Source organism: Amblyraja radiata, chromosome 22 (assembly GCF_010909765.2).
Source record: "Amblyraja radiata isolate CabotCenter1 chromosome 22, sAmbRad1.1.pri, whole genome shotgun sequence".
Taxonomy (NCBI): domain Eukaryota; kingdom Metazoa; phylum Chordata; class Chondrichthyes; order Rajiformes; family Rajidae; genus Amblyraja; species Amblyraja radiata.
Window position 1 is genome coordinate 22385102 of NC_045977.1, and position 16588 is coordinate 22401689.

The 16588-nt window shown below is 47.2% G+C and overlaps 1 protein-coding gene across 5 annotated transcripts in view; it reads left to right on the plus strand.

The window, feature by feature from the left end:
- capn15 (calpain 15) overlaps window positions 1-16588 on the plus strand; it is a 164514-nt gene that overhangs the window by 128669 nt on the left and 19257 nt on the right. For all 5 annotated transcript variants that reach the window (XM_033040633.1, XM_033040630.1, XM_033040631.1 and 2 more), the window contains one exon: window positions 15767-15975. In XM_033040633.1, the coding sequence (XP_032896524.1) occupies window positions 15767-15975 (209 nt within the window). The remainder of the gene's footprint in view (window positions 1-15766; window positions 15976-16588) is intronic.

Consider the following 16588-nt stretch of genomic DNA (forward strand, 5'->3'; position numbering starts at 1 on the left):
ACAATTGGGCAAGGTGATTGAAGCCCCCCACCATGCTTGGACCAAAGAGAAGTGAGGAGTGCTTTAAATGCTAGAGTAGGCGCAGCTAAAGGCAAAGCTGTGTAAGGGAACACTGATGAGGGAAAAGGAGGAATATGGATTCAACTTTTATTAATGAATGTTGGAGTTTAATGTAAATAAGCATGGCCAGGGTAAAATGAGATACAAGAAACTGGAGATGCAAAGCACAAACTGCTGGCAGAACTCAGTGGGTCAGGCAGCATCTGTGGAGGGAATGGACAGACAACATTTTGGATCAGGACCCTTCCTCAGACTGATGGAGTAGGAGGGGAGAATGCTGTGAAAGAGGTGGGAGTGGGATTAAGGCTGGCGAGTGATAGGTGGATGCAGGCAACGGGGGGGTTGATTGGCAGATAGGTAGAGTAAGTGACAAAGGCTAGAGGTGAAAAGGAGGCTAAAGGGAGTCACATCAGGAGACAGAGTGGGATGGGGTGTGGGGCGGGAAGAGGTGGGATAGTGTGAGAAATGCGTGCTCACCTAAATGGAGAGGAGGATCAGGAAAGAGGGGTGAATAGGGGGATATATTACTTAAAACTGGAGACTTCAATGTTCGTGCCAAGGTAAAGATGGCATATAGGTAACTGTTGGTAATTGTTGAGGAAGGAATAAAATTGCTGGGGAGTGGGAGAAGAGCTTCTATCAAACACCTGCCTTGCATTTGTTTCAATGCTTCAACTTTCACCTTTGTTTTAGTGCTCCACTGTTTTGTATTGGTCTGCATAACAGTCCTTGGAGACAACTCTGGAATTACTGTTACCCGCTCCAACTTGAAAACGAATAATGGGCAAATCTAATCTGACGATGAAGAAGCAGTGATATTGGAACAAAGAGCTAACGCGTCTAAGAAATAGCTTCAAACCCTTCAGTCATGTTGTTCAAATGCTCCTGCTTTGTGTGGCCAGTCTATCTGAGGACAGGATGGCTGGTTTTGCAGCTTTGGAGGGAGGAAATGTCATGGAGTCTCCAATGTCTCAGCCTACAACTGTCTCCTGTGAGAGCACAGCACTGCCTCAGCACTGTCCTGGCAGGTTGCAACCCACAATCTGATTCAGAGGCAAGAGTGTTACCACTGAGCCACTTTAACACTTCTCGATGAGTCAAAGATGAACAAAAAAGCCAATTAAAAATGACCGAATGTCAAATACAACCTTATAGGACTTTGGTTAGACCTCATTTGGAATATTGTGTGCAGTTCTGGACATCCCATTACAGGAAGGATTTTGAAGCTTTGGAGATGGTGCAGAGAAGGTTTGCCAGAATGATGCCTGCTTTAGAGGGTGGTGGTGGGTGCCTGGAACATGATGCCAGGGGTGGAGGTCGAAGCTGATACAACACTGATATTTAAGAGACATTTGAATAGGCACTTGGATATGGAAAGGAGGGATATTGATCATGTGCAGGCAGATAAGAGTTTGCCTTGGCATCATGTTCAGTATAGGCATTGTGGGCCTTGTGGTCCTGTTCCAGTGCTGTACTGTTCTATGGTCTAACCAGTGCTACATGATGCAAAGTGCTGGAGTAACTCAACAGGTCAGGCAGTATCTGTAGAGGGAATGACAGGCGACGCTTCAGATCAGGACCCTTCTTCAAACTCAGAAGATGGTTGACGAGCAGGAGAGTAGCAGGAATCACAGAGGGGAAACAGTGAGAGAGGGCCTGAAATACTCCCGTCGGAAGTAGGAGTAGTACTTCAAAGTCGACATACCTTGAGGAGATATTGTAGTGGATACAATTTTAACCTCCATTATCGTGCTGTAGGTGCTTCGCTAACATCATAAATTTGCTTTAGCAACAGTCAGGTACAGTTAATCACTTCTCTCACCACGATCGCTGTTCAAAAATAAAAGCTCACCCATGTAAGAGAGATAAAATGAAAATGTCTCTCAGAGTCGAGTCTCTGGAATAATCTTCCTGAAACAATAGTGGAAGCAGACTCTTTGAATATTTTTAAGGCAGAATTAGATCCCTTATTACCCCTTTGAGAAGCAAGAGGTTACCGTAGTGATGTGGAGTCGAGAGCACACTCAGATTATTGAAAAGTGGAGCCCAAGAGACTGACTAGACTTCCGCTCCTAATTTGTGTGTCGTGTGGTTCTCAGACCTGTCCCATCAGACAATATCAGCAACGACCAGGTCCCATCGTTGTCCCCATTTTAGTAGAAAGGTCCTGACCTGAAACGTCGCCTGTCCATTCCCTCCACGGATGATGCCTTACTGAGTTCCTGCAGCACTTTGTGTTGCCAGCCTCAGCCCGTCCTTGTGCCTCCCGCTGTTTGTCTGTTTTCATCAGTTTGCATTGCGGTAAACTTCCACCTATTTCTGCTTATTCTTCTGAATGACCTAACGCTTGCATATACTCCCGAAATGTGTTCAGGGACGATGTGGTAACTTTAGCCTCGCACTAGCTGAGTATGCTGAGATCTGCAAACTCAATGCAGAGGATCAAAGCAGCTTAGCGCGAGTCTGAACTGCTCCCATCGTGCCTTGGGACAACATAATCCAGGGCTAATTTGATTTACGTAACAAGTTTATTAAAGCAGTTCACTAACAATTCAGTAGCTCCTTCCTGCAGAGTGCACAAGGGCAGGACTTAACTGAAGTAAAATACTTGCGATGGAGAGAGTGCTGCCCAGATTGGTTCGTGGGAGAGTGGGTTTAAGACTAGAAACTGCAGACTTGAACTCTGCTGAGTTGAGAAGAATGAGAGGTCGAACCTCAACTGGAATATTGTCCTCAATCGTGGTCTCCTCACCTTAGCAGACATTCGAGAGGACCCAGGAAAGAATAGTTCCTGGCTGAGGGACTGCAGTTACAGGATTTAGGGAGTCAAGTAAAGGGTAGGACATATGCAGTGAATGGTAGGTTAGGAACAGACTAACCTCGAGTTCAAGTCCATGGCTCCTTGAAAGCAGCAACATAGGTCAATAAGGTGGTGAAGAAGGCATACTGCATGCTTGCCTAAGTAGGTCGAGGCACAGAATATAAAAGTTGGGTTTCTACGCTGCATCTTTGAAACACACTTGTCAGGTTGCACTTGGAGTAGTGTGTGCAGTTCTGGACGCTGTCTGTAGGCAGGATGTGTTGCAGAGGAGAGAGGGCAGAGGGGATTAACCAGGGTGTTGCCTGCAGTGAGGACTGTGTAGTTCTGGGAAGCGAGTGGACAGGTGGGGTTTGCTTTCATGGGGGATGGGAGCAGAATTAGGCCATTTGGCCCATCAAGTCTACTCCACCATTCAAGCATGACTGATCTATCTTCCACTCCTAACCCCATTCTCCTGCTTTCTCCCCATAACTGCTGACACCCTTTCCCTGTCACATTTCTTAGCCACATAACTCGACCACTCTCAAAAGTTAGAGGATGGGAGTTTTCTTTGCAGAGAAGGATGAGAGAAGATTTGATTTAAAAAATATTAGTCAAAGAATGGCTGGACATAGAAACATAGAAATTAGGTGCAGGAGTAGGCCATTCGGCCCCGAGCCTGCACCGCCATTCAATATGATCATGACTGATCATCCAACTCAGTATCCCGTACCTGCCTTCTCTCCATACCCTCTGATCCCCTTAGCCACAAGGGCCACATCTAACTCCCTCTTAAATATAGCCAATGAACTGGCCTCGACTACCCTCTGTGGCAGAGAGTTCCAGAGATTCACCACTCTCTGTGTGAAAAAAGTTCTTCTCATCTCGGTTTTAAAGGATTTCCCCCTTATCCTTAAGCTGTGACCCCTTGTCCTGGACTTCCCCAACATCGGGAGCAATCTTCCTGCATCTAGCCTGTCCAACCCCTTAAGAATTTTATAAGTTTCTATAAGATCCCCTCTCAATCTCCTAAATTCTAGAGAGTATAAACCAAGTCTATCCAGTCTTTCTTCATAAGACAGTCCTGACATCCCAGGAATCAGTCTGGTGAACCTTCTCTGCACTCCCTCTAGGGCAATAATGTCCTTCCTCAGATTTGGAGACCAAAACTGTACGCAATACTCCAGGTGTGGTCTCACCAAGACCCTGTACAACTGCAGTAGAACCTCCCTGCTCCTATACTCAAATCCTTTTGCTATGAAAGCTAACATACCATTTGCTTTCTTCACTGCCTGCTGCACCTGCATGCCTACTTTCAATGACTGGTGTACCATGACACCCAGGTCTCGCTGCATCTCCCCTTTTCCTAGTCGGCCACCAATAGTCTGCTTTCCTGTTTTTGCCACCAAAATGGATAACCTCACATTTATCCTCCATGGACAGAGTGGAAAGTGGGCTATTTACTTTGATGGAGGGGTTGAGGATAAAAGGTTATGGGTGTAAAATAAAGGGAAGGGAAATCTAAATGAGAGGAGAGAAATTTTACCTCATTGTCTGCCACAAAGCATGGTCAGCATGGAAACAGGCCCTTCGCCCATCTCGTCCATGCTGACCAAGGCACCCTATCGAGTTTTTATTATTGTCACATGTACCGAGGTACAGTGAAAAACTTTTTGTTGCTTGCTTTCCAGTCAACAAAAAGGCTAGCCATCCACAATGTACTGATATCCAGTCAAGCCATCCACAGTGTACTGATAAAGGATACAACATTTAGTGCAAGATAATGTCTGATTAAAGATAGTTCAAAGGTCTCCCATGAGGTAGATTGGAGATCATCTTAACTAGTCTCATTTGCCTGTTTTAGGCTCATATCCCATTAAACCTTTCCTATCCATTTATCTGTCCAAATGTTATTCTACATGTTGTTATAGTAGCACCCACTGATTCTGAAGTAGACTGCCTGCAGAAACGCTGGGAGGCAGCTTCTATAGTGGCACTTCAGCAGGGAATCCCGGTGGAGGGACATTACACTTCTGAGGCGAACAGGCCGGCCAGTGGAACAAGAGAGTTGCCCTGGTGTGTAACCAATAGACAAAAGGTGCAGGAGTAGGCCATTCGGCCCTTCTAGCCAGCACCGCCATTCAATGTGATCATGGATGATCATCCCCAATCAGTACCCCGTTCCTGCCTTCTCCCCATATGTCCCTGACTCCGTTATCTTTAAGAGCCCCATCTAGCTCTCTCTTGAAAGTATCCAGAGAACCGGCCTCCGCCGCCCTCTGAGGCAGAGAATTCCACAGACTCACAACTCTGTGGGGAAAAAGTGTTTCCTCGTCTCCATTCTAAATGGTTTACCCCTTATTCTTAAACTGTGGCCCCTGGTTCTGGACCCCCAACATCGGGAAGATGTTTCCTGCCTCTAGCGTGTCCAAACCCTTAATAATCTTATGTTTCAATAAGATATCCTCTCATCCTTCTAAATGAGAGTATGCAAGTCCAGCTGCTCCATTCTCTCAGCATATGACAGTCCCGCCATCCCGGGAATTAACCTTGTAAACCTACGCTGCACTCCCTCAATAGCAAGAATGTCCTTCCTCAAATTAGGGGACCAAAACTGCACACAATACTCCAGGTGTGGTCTCACTAGGGCCCTGTACAACTGCAGAAGGACCTCTTTGCCCCTATGCTCGACTCCTCTTGATATAAAGGCCAACTTGCCATTCGCTTTCTTCACTGCCTGCTGTACCTGCATGCTTACTTTCATTGACTTGATGAACAAGGACCCCCAGATCCCGTTGTACTTCCCCTTTTCCCAACTTAACACCATTAAATAGTAATCTGAAAGTTTTGAAGTGTGAGCATATCGGTGTGAGCATATCGGGCATATCGAGCATCAGTGTGAGCATATCGGGCTGAATGGTCTCCAACTATTGTGGAGATGACAATGCTTTGCAATAAACATAACGTTGCTCATTCTGGTCACAGTAACACCTTTCTGAAGGTCCGTAAGAAATTCGGAGCGGGCAGTCCGTGGCAAAGTGCCCAGCGAGTGGACAGCTTGATAATCGCAGCTCAATTTTACAGACTATTCCCTCTCAGCATTTGAATAAACACAAACAAATTGTGCCAAGGTTATCTGCGTTCAAAGTCTGCCGGGCATATAATTCATACGTTTCAGAGCAGGCGAGTGCCTCTTTGCAGACTTAACAATATTTGTTGTAATGAGGCGTTGTCTTGAAGGGACTTGGGGCATTTATCATTGCATGATAAATGCACAAAGGCTATCAGCAAGCGCCCTAACCAGGAAACTGATAAATAATCAATGTTTGTGACAAGCTGTACCACAGATCATGCTCATGTAAGATGAATTAAAATCTATAGGGCTGCTTGCAGCACTCTGCATTCAGGGCTGAATCTCGCTGAATCTCGCTCTGCATAACACTCTCAAAACCTGATGTGATTACCTCACTGTTTTACGCCCCAGTCGCCCTGCTCCTTTTTCCTCCTACGTACACTCATCTCCCATCCCGAGTATCCCATTTCTCTTTTATCTCCACTTTTTCCTCCCCTCCTGCCTCCTTCCACCCACATCCCTCCCTCCAGCTTTTCACTCCTACTCTCCCCTCCTTATCTGGACACTCTTCTGTCTCCCTCATCTTTAACCATTGGCAAATGGTGGAGTACGTGACAATCACACATCTCCCTCTCACCTGTATCCACCTATCACTTGTGCCAGGCTTTGTCCCACTCATACCCCTCTTTTCCAGCTTACTACTCCCCCCCCTCCCCCCGCACTACATTCAGTCTGAAGAATTGTCCTGGCCTCAAACATTGCCTGTCCATTCCCTCCATAGATACTGCCTGCCTCGCTGAGTTCCTCCATGACTTACTGTTGTTCATAAGTTCTAGGAGCAGAATTAGGCCATTCAGCCCATCAAGTCTATTCCGTCATGCAATCATGGCTGATCTGTCATACCTCCCAATCCCATTCTCCTACCTTTGTCCCATAACCCCTGACACCCTTTACTAATCAAAAATCTGTCAATCTCCGTCGTAAAAATATCCACTGACTTGGCCTCCACAGCCGTCTGTCGCAATGAATACCACAGATTCACCACCCTCTGACTAAAGAAATTCCCCTCATCCTTCTAAACTCCAGCGAGTACAGGCTCTGTGCCGTTAAACGCTCATCATATGTTAACACAATCATTCCTGGGATCATTCTCATCAACCTCCTCTCGGCCCTCTCGAATGCCAGCACATTCCTCCTCAGATATGGGGCTCAAAACTGCTCACAATACTCCAAATGCGGTCTGACCAGTGGCTTATAAACCAGCTGTAAAGAGGTGAATGAACTCTGATTCTCCCCTGCCAAGTAAGAGGATTGGTAAATTATCAAGCTTTGTCCTGTCCCCACTTCCCTTCCAGCTTTCTCCCCCCACCACAATCACTGAAGAAGGGTCCCAACCCAAAACATTCAGCTGATTAGTTGTTTTGCGGGAGATTTTGCTCATATAAATTTTAAGAAAGACGGTCGGTAGAACATAGTACAGTACAGAATGTGTAGGAAGGAACTGCAGATGCTGGTTTAAACCAAAGATAGACACAAAAAGCTGAAGTAACTCAGCAGGACAGGCAGCATCTCTGGAGAGAAGGAATGGGTGACGTTTCGGGTTGAGAAGGGTCTGAAGAAGGTCTCGAGCCGAAACGTCGCCTATTCCTTCTCTCCAGAGATGCTGCCTGTCCCGCTGAGTTGCTCCAGCATTTTGTGTCTGCCCACGCCTGAATGTTGCCCTGGTCTTACTGTGTGCAGCCATGAACTGCTTCAGTTCCTTAGCAGCTGCGATTGACTTTAATATTGTGCAATCTTCAGCAAACATCAAGGCTTCTGACCATACAGGGGAAAGTAGATCATCTGTGAAGCAGCTGAGGACAGTGGGGTCTGGGACACTTCCCCACGGGACCCTGCAGTGATGCCTTGGAACTGGGATGACCAGTATCCAACACAACCATCTTACCTTCTTTAGGTTCCAGCATCAAGTTATGTTGGAATTGGAAAACTGAACTCCTCCCTTCGGGTCCTCCTTGACGAAGAACAAGGAGACGCTGTGTTGTTGTTGCTACCTCCCGAGAAGGCGTTGTGATGTTTTGCTGTATTAAAGATGTTGTGCCGTGTCCACCACCGCACCGGTCACTGTTGTTATTGATGAACATGCAAAGCCCAACATTTACTCGGCATAATTCACATTCAAGACTCTCTCGGCTGAACTCCCAATCCCAGAAAGGACACAACCTCCTCTCACAGCACAATCTCATTAAAGCTCCACTCCTTCATACCGACTCGAAACGTCACCCCTTCCTTCTCTCCAGAGATGCTGCCTGTGCCGCTGAATTACTCCAACTTTGTGGGTCTATCTATAGTACAGCATAGGAACAGGCCCTTCGGCCCATAATGACTGCTGAACATGATGGGATGTCAGGACTTTCATATGAAGAAAGACTGGATAGACTCGGCTTGTACTCGCTAGAATTTAGAAGATTGAGGGGGGATCTTATAGAAACTTACAAAATTCTTAAGGGGTTGGCCAGGCTAGATGCAGGAAGATTGTTCCCATGTTGGGGAAGTCCAGAACAAGGGGGGTCACAGTTTAAGGATAAAGGGGAAATCTTTTAGGACCGAGATGAGAAAAAAAAATTTACACAGAGATTGGTGAATCTCTGGAATTCTCTGCCTCAGAATGTAGTTGAGGCCAGTTCATTGGCTATATTTAAGAGGGAGTTAGATGTGGCCCTTGTGGCTAAAGGGATCATGGGGTATGGAGAGAAGGCAGGTACAGGATACTGAGTTGGATGATCAGCCATGATCATATTGAATGGTGGTGCAAGCTCGAAGGGCCAAATGGCCTACTCCTGCACCTATTTTCTATGTTTCTATGATGCCTGCACATAATCCAGACCCCTCCATTCCCTGCATATCCCATGATAATGTGGCTCGCGGTTCCTTCCTGCCCCTCCCACCTGCAGTTTTGGGGGTGTGCTCTCTGAGCACGTCACTGCTTTACCCGTGTTGGATAACTGAACATCACAGAACAGCTTTATTTGTCAACCAGCATCTGCAGTTCCTTGTACCACAGGGCGGCTGGTCTTTGCCCGCATTTACACAGGATGTTTCTGGGATTTCCTATCGTGACAGAAAGCTGTGAAGTTGTATCAGAGCGTAGCTGAGAGCAGAGACGGCCACAGAGAGAAATGAAACGGGCTGGAGCCACAGTGCAGAAGGCAGCATGGTTGCCCAAGGCATTTGCCATCAAGACGTTTGTTCTTGCTAATTGGGAATCGTTAGACTGAAAGAGCCCTCACTGAAACAATCCCTTTATATCGCAGAGCTCTGCCTATTGCCGAGAGTGAGGGGAGGGAGCTGAACGGCCCTAGGTCTCGGCCTCTCTATTCTTCAGCAAGATAATTAGCAAAACTAACGGAATGTCTTAGTTTACATTGAGCAAATTAGTGAGCAAAACGCAAAGTGACGGGGGAACTCAGCAGGTCAGGCAGCATGTGTGGAGGGACTGGAATCCCCAGCCGCTGCCTGACCCGCTGAGTTGCTCCAGCACCTTATGTCTTTTTTTGTAAACCAGCTGCTGCAGTTCCATGTATCCACAGACTGGGTCTGGGTCTGCTAGAGGTTAGAAGAACGAAAGATTAACTCTCAATGTCTCATAAGGTGATTTATATGCAGTTTAGGCCGCGACTCATTGGGCGACAGAACCGACCCCCAAGGGCCTCGTAGGGAGCTCCTGCTCCATCTGTAATAGAACACAGAACAGTACAGCCCTGACTTATTGTGGCCTTTCCACACCTCCAGTTTATCCCCCCCCCCCCCCCACCTCTACTTTCAAACTAAAGAAGGGCTCCGATCCGAAACATGTCCTGTTCGTTTTCTGCAGAGATGCTGCCTGACCCGCTGAGTAACTCCAGCACTTTGTGTCAAACTTTGATATACACCCTCTTCTGCAATTCCTTCCGACACAGTAGTTCATAGGAACAGGCCCTTCAGCCCACAATGCATTTGCCAAACATGATGCCATGTTACACTAATCTCAATATACTTCCATTCACTGCATATACCTAAAAGCCTCTTAAACGTCTCTATTATACCCTTCAATTTATGGAGAACACTCAAGGAATGATAAACCAGTTTGTCAGAATGTCAGAGCCATTTTACTGATGTCTGAGAGTGGTGGTTTGTATTCTGCCGAGACTTCCCTAGCCTGTGAAGGAAATATTCAGAACTGCACTCATGACAGCTGAGATTTTGTCAAAATTATTCTGACCTTTATTTATCCTTGCATTATAATCATCTTTGTCATGGTTATGGCATGAAATTCGAGTAAAGCCAATTGTTGTAAATCTGAAATAAAAATTCAATTACCTGTTCGTTGACCAGACCGATTATTACCTCCGTCATGTTGCTTTAAGTTGCCTTTTCCCCCCTAATTGAGATGGCACTTTGCTTCAGTCAGTCCACAGTGCGGCACAATGGCGCAATGGACAGAGCTGCTGCCTCACAGCGCCAGGGACCTGGGTTCTGTCTGCACCTCAGGTGCTGTCTGTGTGGAGTTTGCATGTTCTTTCTATGACCTCAGGTGCTCCAGTTTCCTCCCACATCCCAAAGACGTGCGGGTTGACAGGCTAATTGGCCTCTGTAAATTGTCCATAATGTGTAGGTGAGGGGTAGAATCTGGGAGAATTGATGAGAGCATGGGGAGAAAAAAGTGTAAATGGGTGGTTAGAATGAACTGCTGATGCGAGGGTTCAAAAACAGACACAAAGTGCCGGAGTAACTCAGCGGCTCTGGCAGCATCTCTGGTCAAATATGGACAGGTGCCATTTTCGGTCGGGACCCTTCTTCAGACAGATTGTAGGTATTACACTGTGTTCATCTTTCTTCCACCTCTCCCTCCCCCCCCCCCCCCCCAACCATGAGTCTGAAGAAGGGTCCCGATCCAGGACAACACCTATCCATGTAAATGGATGATTGCTGGTCAGTACGGGCTCGGTAGGTCGAAGGGCCTATTCCTGATTCTCTGAGAAACATGTATGGGGCAGGAAGGCTCGGAATCCCCATCTCCTCCCGGTGAAGACTTCTGCCCAGAGACAGGGACCTGCGTTAGAAATCCTCCTCCGCAGCAGCATCTTGCTGGGCAGTTTCAGGGACTGGCACACAGGGAGCTGCTCGGGCAAGGATGATATGCCCTGAAGGACAAGACTGGGGGACTTTTTTTGTGAGAGTCTAGCCGCTGAGAACAACTGGCTAAAGGTGTGACCTTCCAGTGAAGACCTCAGTTCACTGACAGCGTCCAACAGGTGCGGGTGGCAGGTCTGCCACGGGCCGTTGCTGGGCACAGAAGCCCTGTCACCTGCTGCCCTGGCGGGACGGCCACCGGTCAGCGAGTGACCCATGGTGCCCGTTCCTGTGCTTTGAGGCTGCCCTCAGCAGCGGGGGAGACAGCAGCAACAGTAACTCGCTACAGTTGTCTCCGCTCTTTATTGGCACAGACGTGATTGATCTGACCTGGCAGCATCAGTAATGACCGAATGTCAGCAGAAAGTGGTTCCCACTCAATATAACTGGTTTTGATTGAATTAATTGAAAGATACAGCACGGAAACAGGCCTTCAGCCCACTGAGTCCACGCTGACCATCCATCACCCGCTCACATAGTTCTTTGTTAACCCATTTTCTCATCCACTCCCTGCACACTAGGGAATTTATAGAGGCCATTTAGCTTGCCAACCTACACGTTTTTGGGATGTGGGAGCTAGAGATTGCTGGATGCCTCTGCATCTGACCTGCCGCAGGGCCTTTCCCCTGTCCATGCTGTCCTCCGTGTGCCTCTCCAGGGCAGGCCTTGCCGTCACACGCGGCCTCACCAACACAGACTGCACAACCCACATCATAGAACACACCTCCACAGGGTTGCAACAAATGCATCAAAGTCAGACTGATGGAAAGGACATATACAAGGGGGGGGGGGGGGAGAGAGGAAACTAGTTCTCACATTTGTGGGGACGAATGTGTGTTTGTGCATTGGAGTTTGAATTTAATAATATTGTGGGAGCTTATTCATATTTCTGGGTGTCCATAAATTGGGCATTTGTAACCTGGGGATCAGCCTGTATGTGGCAGGCAGCCCCCTCTGCTGGCCACTCTCATCATTGCCCATCACAGCTCACACAAACCTAGCTACCAGTGTAAGAAGGAACTGCAGATGCTGGTTTAAATCGAAGATAGCCACAAAAAGCTGGAGTAACACGGCGGGACAGGCTGCATCTCTGGAGAGAAGGAATGGGTGACGTTTTGGGTCGAGATGCTTCTTAAGGGTCTCGACCCGAAACGTTACCCATTCCTTCTCTCCGGAGGTGCTGCCTGTCCCGCCGAGTTACTCCAGCTTTTTGTGTGTAGCTAGCAGAGTGATGGTTTTAAAACATTTATTACCAATTCCTGGGAATGGAATCAAAAGCTGTTGATAGTTGTATTCAGTAAGAAGCAGAAGCGCATGATAGTCCAAAACACAAATTGCTGGAGCAACTCAGCGGGTCAGGCAGCATCTTGACAGGAATGGACTGGCGACTTGAAACATCCCCTCCACAGATGCTGCCTGACCTGCTGAGTTCCTCCAGCACTTTGTGTTTTGCTCAAGAGTCCAGCGCCTGCAGATCCTCATGTTCCCAGGGTAGTCATCCATCTCCTGCCCCTCGCTGATGTGTCGTGTTCTGGAACCCAATGCTGTTGGCTTCAGGACCGCTGGCTGTCTCGAGCACTCCTTTGTGCAGCGTAGAACTGTGATGTAACGCAGTTTGGATCAGCCTCATCCTCAAGTGGACAGATTTATTGGGATCCACTTTGCACTCTGACCCCCAGCGATTCAATTTGTGTGTACATGGCTCTCATTATCAGTACGAAAGGCAAATCACTCTGGCTGTGCAGGAAGGAAAACCTTCAGTCATGGTTCTTGGCAGTGAGGTGTGGCTCCTTCCTCTGCTCCTTACTTGTGAAGAAATGAAAAGGGTGCATGGGGAAATACTAAAACACTGAGCTCTTCAGTAGTCTAGCATGATTTGCTGTTTAACAAACCTAAGTCTTTGGCAAATCATTAAATGTTCTTCCTTCTCTGAAAAAACCTCCTGAACCCTAATATTCCTTCCTATTCTGTGAGACGGTGCAAATTTACCTCTCCCCAAGAGATTGTACTTTTTAACGAGGAGTGAAAGACAGGAACCCAACACCTTCTGTGTAAAAAAAAAACTTGCCCCACACATCTCCTTTAAACTTTGCCCCACTCACCTATAAAGTTGTGAGAGTCACAGAAAGAGTAGCCGGTCAGAAGCTTTTACCCAGATTGGAAAAGGCAGAGACAAGAGGGCAGATAAGAGTTGGTCTTGGCATCATGCTTAGCACAGACATTGTGGGCCAAACGGCCTGTTCTATGTTCAGTGTAACTTTTACTCAAGTGTTAAAGTTGCTGAGGTTTTCCTGTCTGCTGTTCTAAATTAATATTATACCCCTAAATCCATCTTGTTTGAAGACTTTGAGCTGATTAATGTTGTATTTGGAGAATTTACACCTCAATAACACATTTCTTGTAATGTAATTGATGTTCTTGCTTTTTAGGACTGCACCTCATTTAGTGCATTCCTGGCAGTTAATGGGTGCTGTGTCATCAGTTTCACGCCCAACACATGGGTGCCTGGCTTGCAGGCTCCTGCTGCCTGAGCCTTTAGTTGTGCTTCATCATATTCCTTAAAGAAACATCGTTTGCGGCTAAATTAAAACCGAAAAAGACACAAAGTGCTAGAGTAACTCAGCGGCATCTCTGGAGAACATGGATAGAGTCGGACCCCTTCTTCAAACTGATTGTGGTAGGGGGGGAGAAAGCTCTAAGAGAGCTGGGGGTAGGATAAAGCCAGGCAAGTGATGTGAATTCAGGTGAGAGGGGTTTTGATTGGGAGATATTTGCACAAAGGCCAGAAGTGAAAAATGTGAGATAAGGATAGAAGAGGGGTGAAATATGAGGGAGGAGAAATAGGTGCGCATCAGCTGCCGTGGTCAGGACCCTTCTTCAGACTGATTGTAGGGGTGGGGGGCAGGGCCAAATGTGTATACAGAACACTGAAATTCTTTCTTGCAGCAGCTTAACAGGACCGCAATACATAAACGCAACACACATAATGTATAATCATTTTCAGGAAGATCAATAAATTAATAATTGTAATGCTAATAAAAAATGACCAAAGTCTGTGGTTCAATGAAAGACACTGTCCATAGACGTTCATAGTTGCTGAGGTTAGGGTTGTGCGGTGTTCAAGAGCTTGATAGTTGCTGGGAAGAAGCTGTTCTTGAACCTCGTAGTCACGGTTTTGCAGGCTCCTGTACCTTCTTCCTGATGGTGGTAGCAAGATGAGAGTATGGCAGGGTGGTGGTATGGAGCTATTGGTGCTTTTTTGAGGCAATAATGATTGAATAATAATTAACGCAAATATAAAATGTAGAACAGTGCAGCACAGGAACAGTCTCTTTGTGCTGAACATGATGCCAAATTAAGTGAACTCATCTGCCAGCACATGTCCATATCCCTCTATTCCCTGCCTGTTCATATGTCTGAATAAAAATCCTTTCAACAGTACTATCTTATCTTCGGCCGCCACCACCCCTAGGAGCACACTCCAGTCACCCACCACTCAGTGTGTAAACAAAATCCAGCCCTGCACGTCTCCCTTAAACTTCCTGTCGAGATGTTGGGAGAAAGTGCCCAATGCCCAAGAACGGAGGCTGCAGAGGGTGCTGGACATTGCCCAGTCTGTCACGGGATCTACAAGAAGCACTGCCTCAAGAAGTCATCTATGTCATCAAAGACCCACACCACCCTGGCCACTCGCTGCTAAAGCAGGGTGCTAAAGCAAGGCAGATAGATTCTATCCTCTCACCAACTAGAGAGTGGTCCTGACCTCCCATCGACCTGATCGGAGACCCTCAGCTGTCTTTAATTGGACTTTACCTTGCACTAAATGTTATTCCCTTTATCCTGTATCTGTACACTGTGGACGGCTTGATTGTAATCAAGTGTAATCTTTCTACTGACAGGATAGCACACCACAAAAAAAGCTTTTCACTCTACCTCGGTACACGTGACAATAAACTAAACTAAACTAAACTAAACTAAACTAAACTAAGGTCGGGAAGAAGGTACAAGAGTCTGGGAGGCATGGACTCCAGGTTTAAGTACAGCTCCTTACCAGCAACCTTCAGGCTGTTGAACACTGCACAAGGTCAATCACCACCGCACCTCAGCACCAACTCTTGCACTAAGGTGGAACTGTGTACTGTGGCTTCCACGGTTTGGTTTACCTTGCATCATTGCTAATTTATTTATTGTATATTTATTGTTGAGTTGTTACATTTAATCTGCCTGTAAAGTTGCAGCAAGTCAGAATTTCATTGATCTGATCCTGGTGATAATTAAACACTTGTCTCTCGACATTGTTTTTGATTGTTATCTATTTCCTATTAACGTGCCAAAGTGGCACAGCAGGTTGAGCCGCTGCCTCAGCACCGGAGGCACGTGGTTCAATCCTGACCTTGTTTGCTGTCTATGTGGAGTTTGCACATTCTTCCTGTGCGTGTAGGTTTCCTCCATGTACTCCGGTTTCATCCCGCATCACAAAGATATGCGGTTTTGTACGTTAATTGCCCTCTGAAAATTGTCCCTGTTGTGTAGGGAGTGATTAAGAAAGTGGGATAACATGGGACTAGTGTGAACGGGTGATCGAGGGGGTCAGCGTGGATGCGGTGGGCCGAAGGGTCCATGCTGAACCAATCAATCAGTGACGACCCTGTGCTCTCTTTCAGAACCATGTGAATTTTGTGGACGACAGCTTTCCGCCGGGCCCGCAGTCGGTGGGCTTCCCTGACGGAGACAGCGTGCAGCAGCGGGTGAAGCAGTGGCTACGGCCCCATGAGATCAACTGCACCACTTTCAAAGACCGCAACGTCAAGTGGTCCATCTTCAGGACGCCGCGACCCTCCGACATCTCACAGGGGCTGCTGGGCAACTGCTGGTGAGTGTGGAGGTGCCTGGGCAGAGTGTGCGGCAGCGTGGCTGCACCGTGCAACCCACTCATGCTCAGGCACGGGTGGCTTCTGCCTTGTTGCTCACAGTTCACAAAGGTGTGCGCAGGTCACGCTGAGCTTCGAGCCCTCTCCCAGCACCGGCTATACCACAGGTGTCCACACTCTGCTGGCAACTGGAGCAAAGGCAGTGGAAAGCTCCCAGTTCCATTCCTCCAGCCTGAAGGCACAGATTCGGACTCAACACAGTGGTGGCACAGCACCAGAGGCCCAGGTTTGATCCCGACCTCAGGTGCTGTCTGTGTGGAGTTTGCACGTTCTCCCTGTGATTGAGTGTTTCCTCCGGGAACTCCGGTTTCCTCCCACATGCGTGTAAATGGCCTCTGTAAATTGCCCCTAGTGTGAACTATATTCTGCGCTCTGTATCTTCTCCTTTGCCCTACCTATTGTATTAGTGTTTGGCTTCATTGTATTTATGTTTACTATTATCTGATTTGATTGGATTGCATGTAAAACATAGGTTTTCACTGTAGCTCGGTACACTTTACAATTATAAACATAAACCTAATGAGAAAATGGGATAACAAAGAACTAGTGTGAACA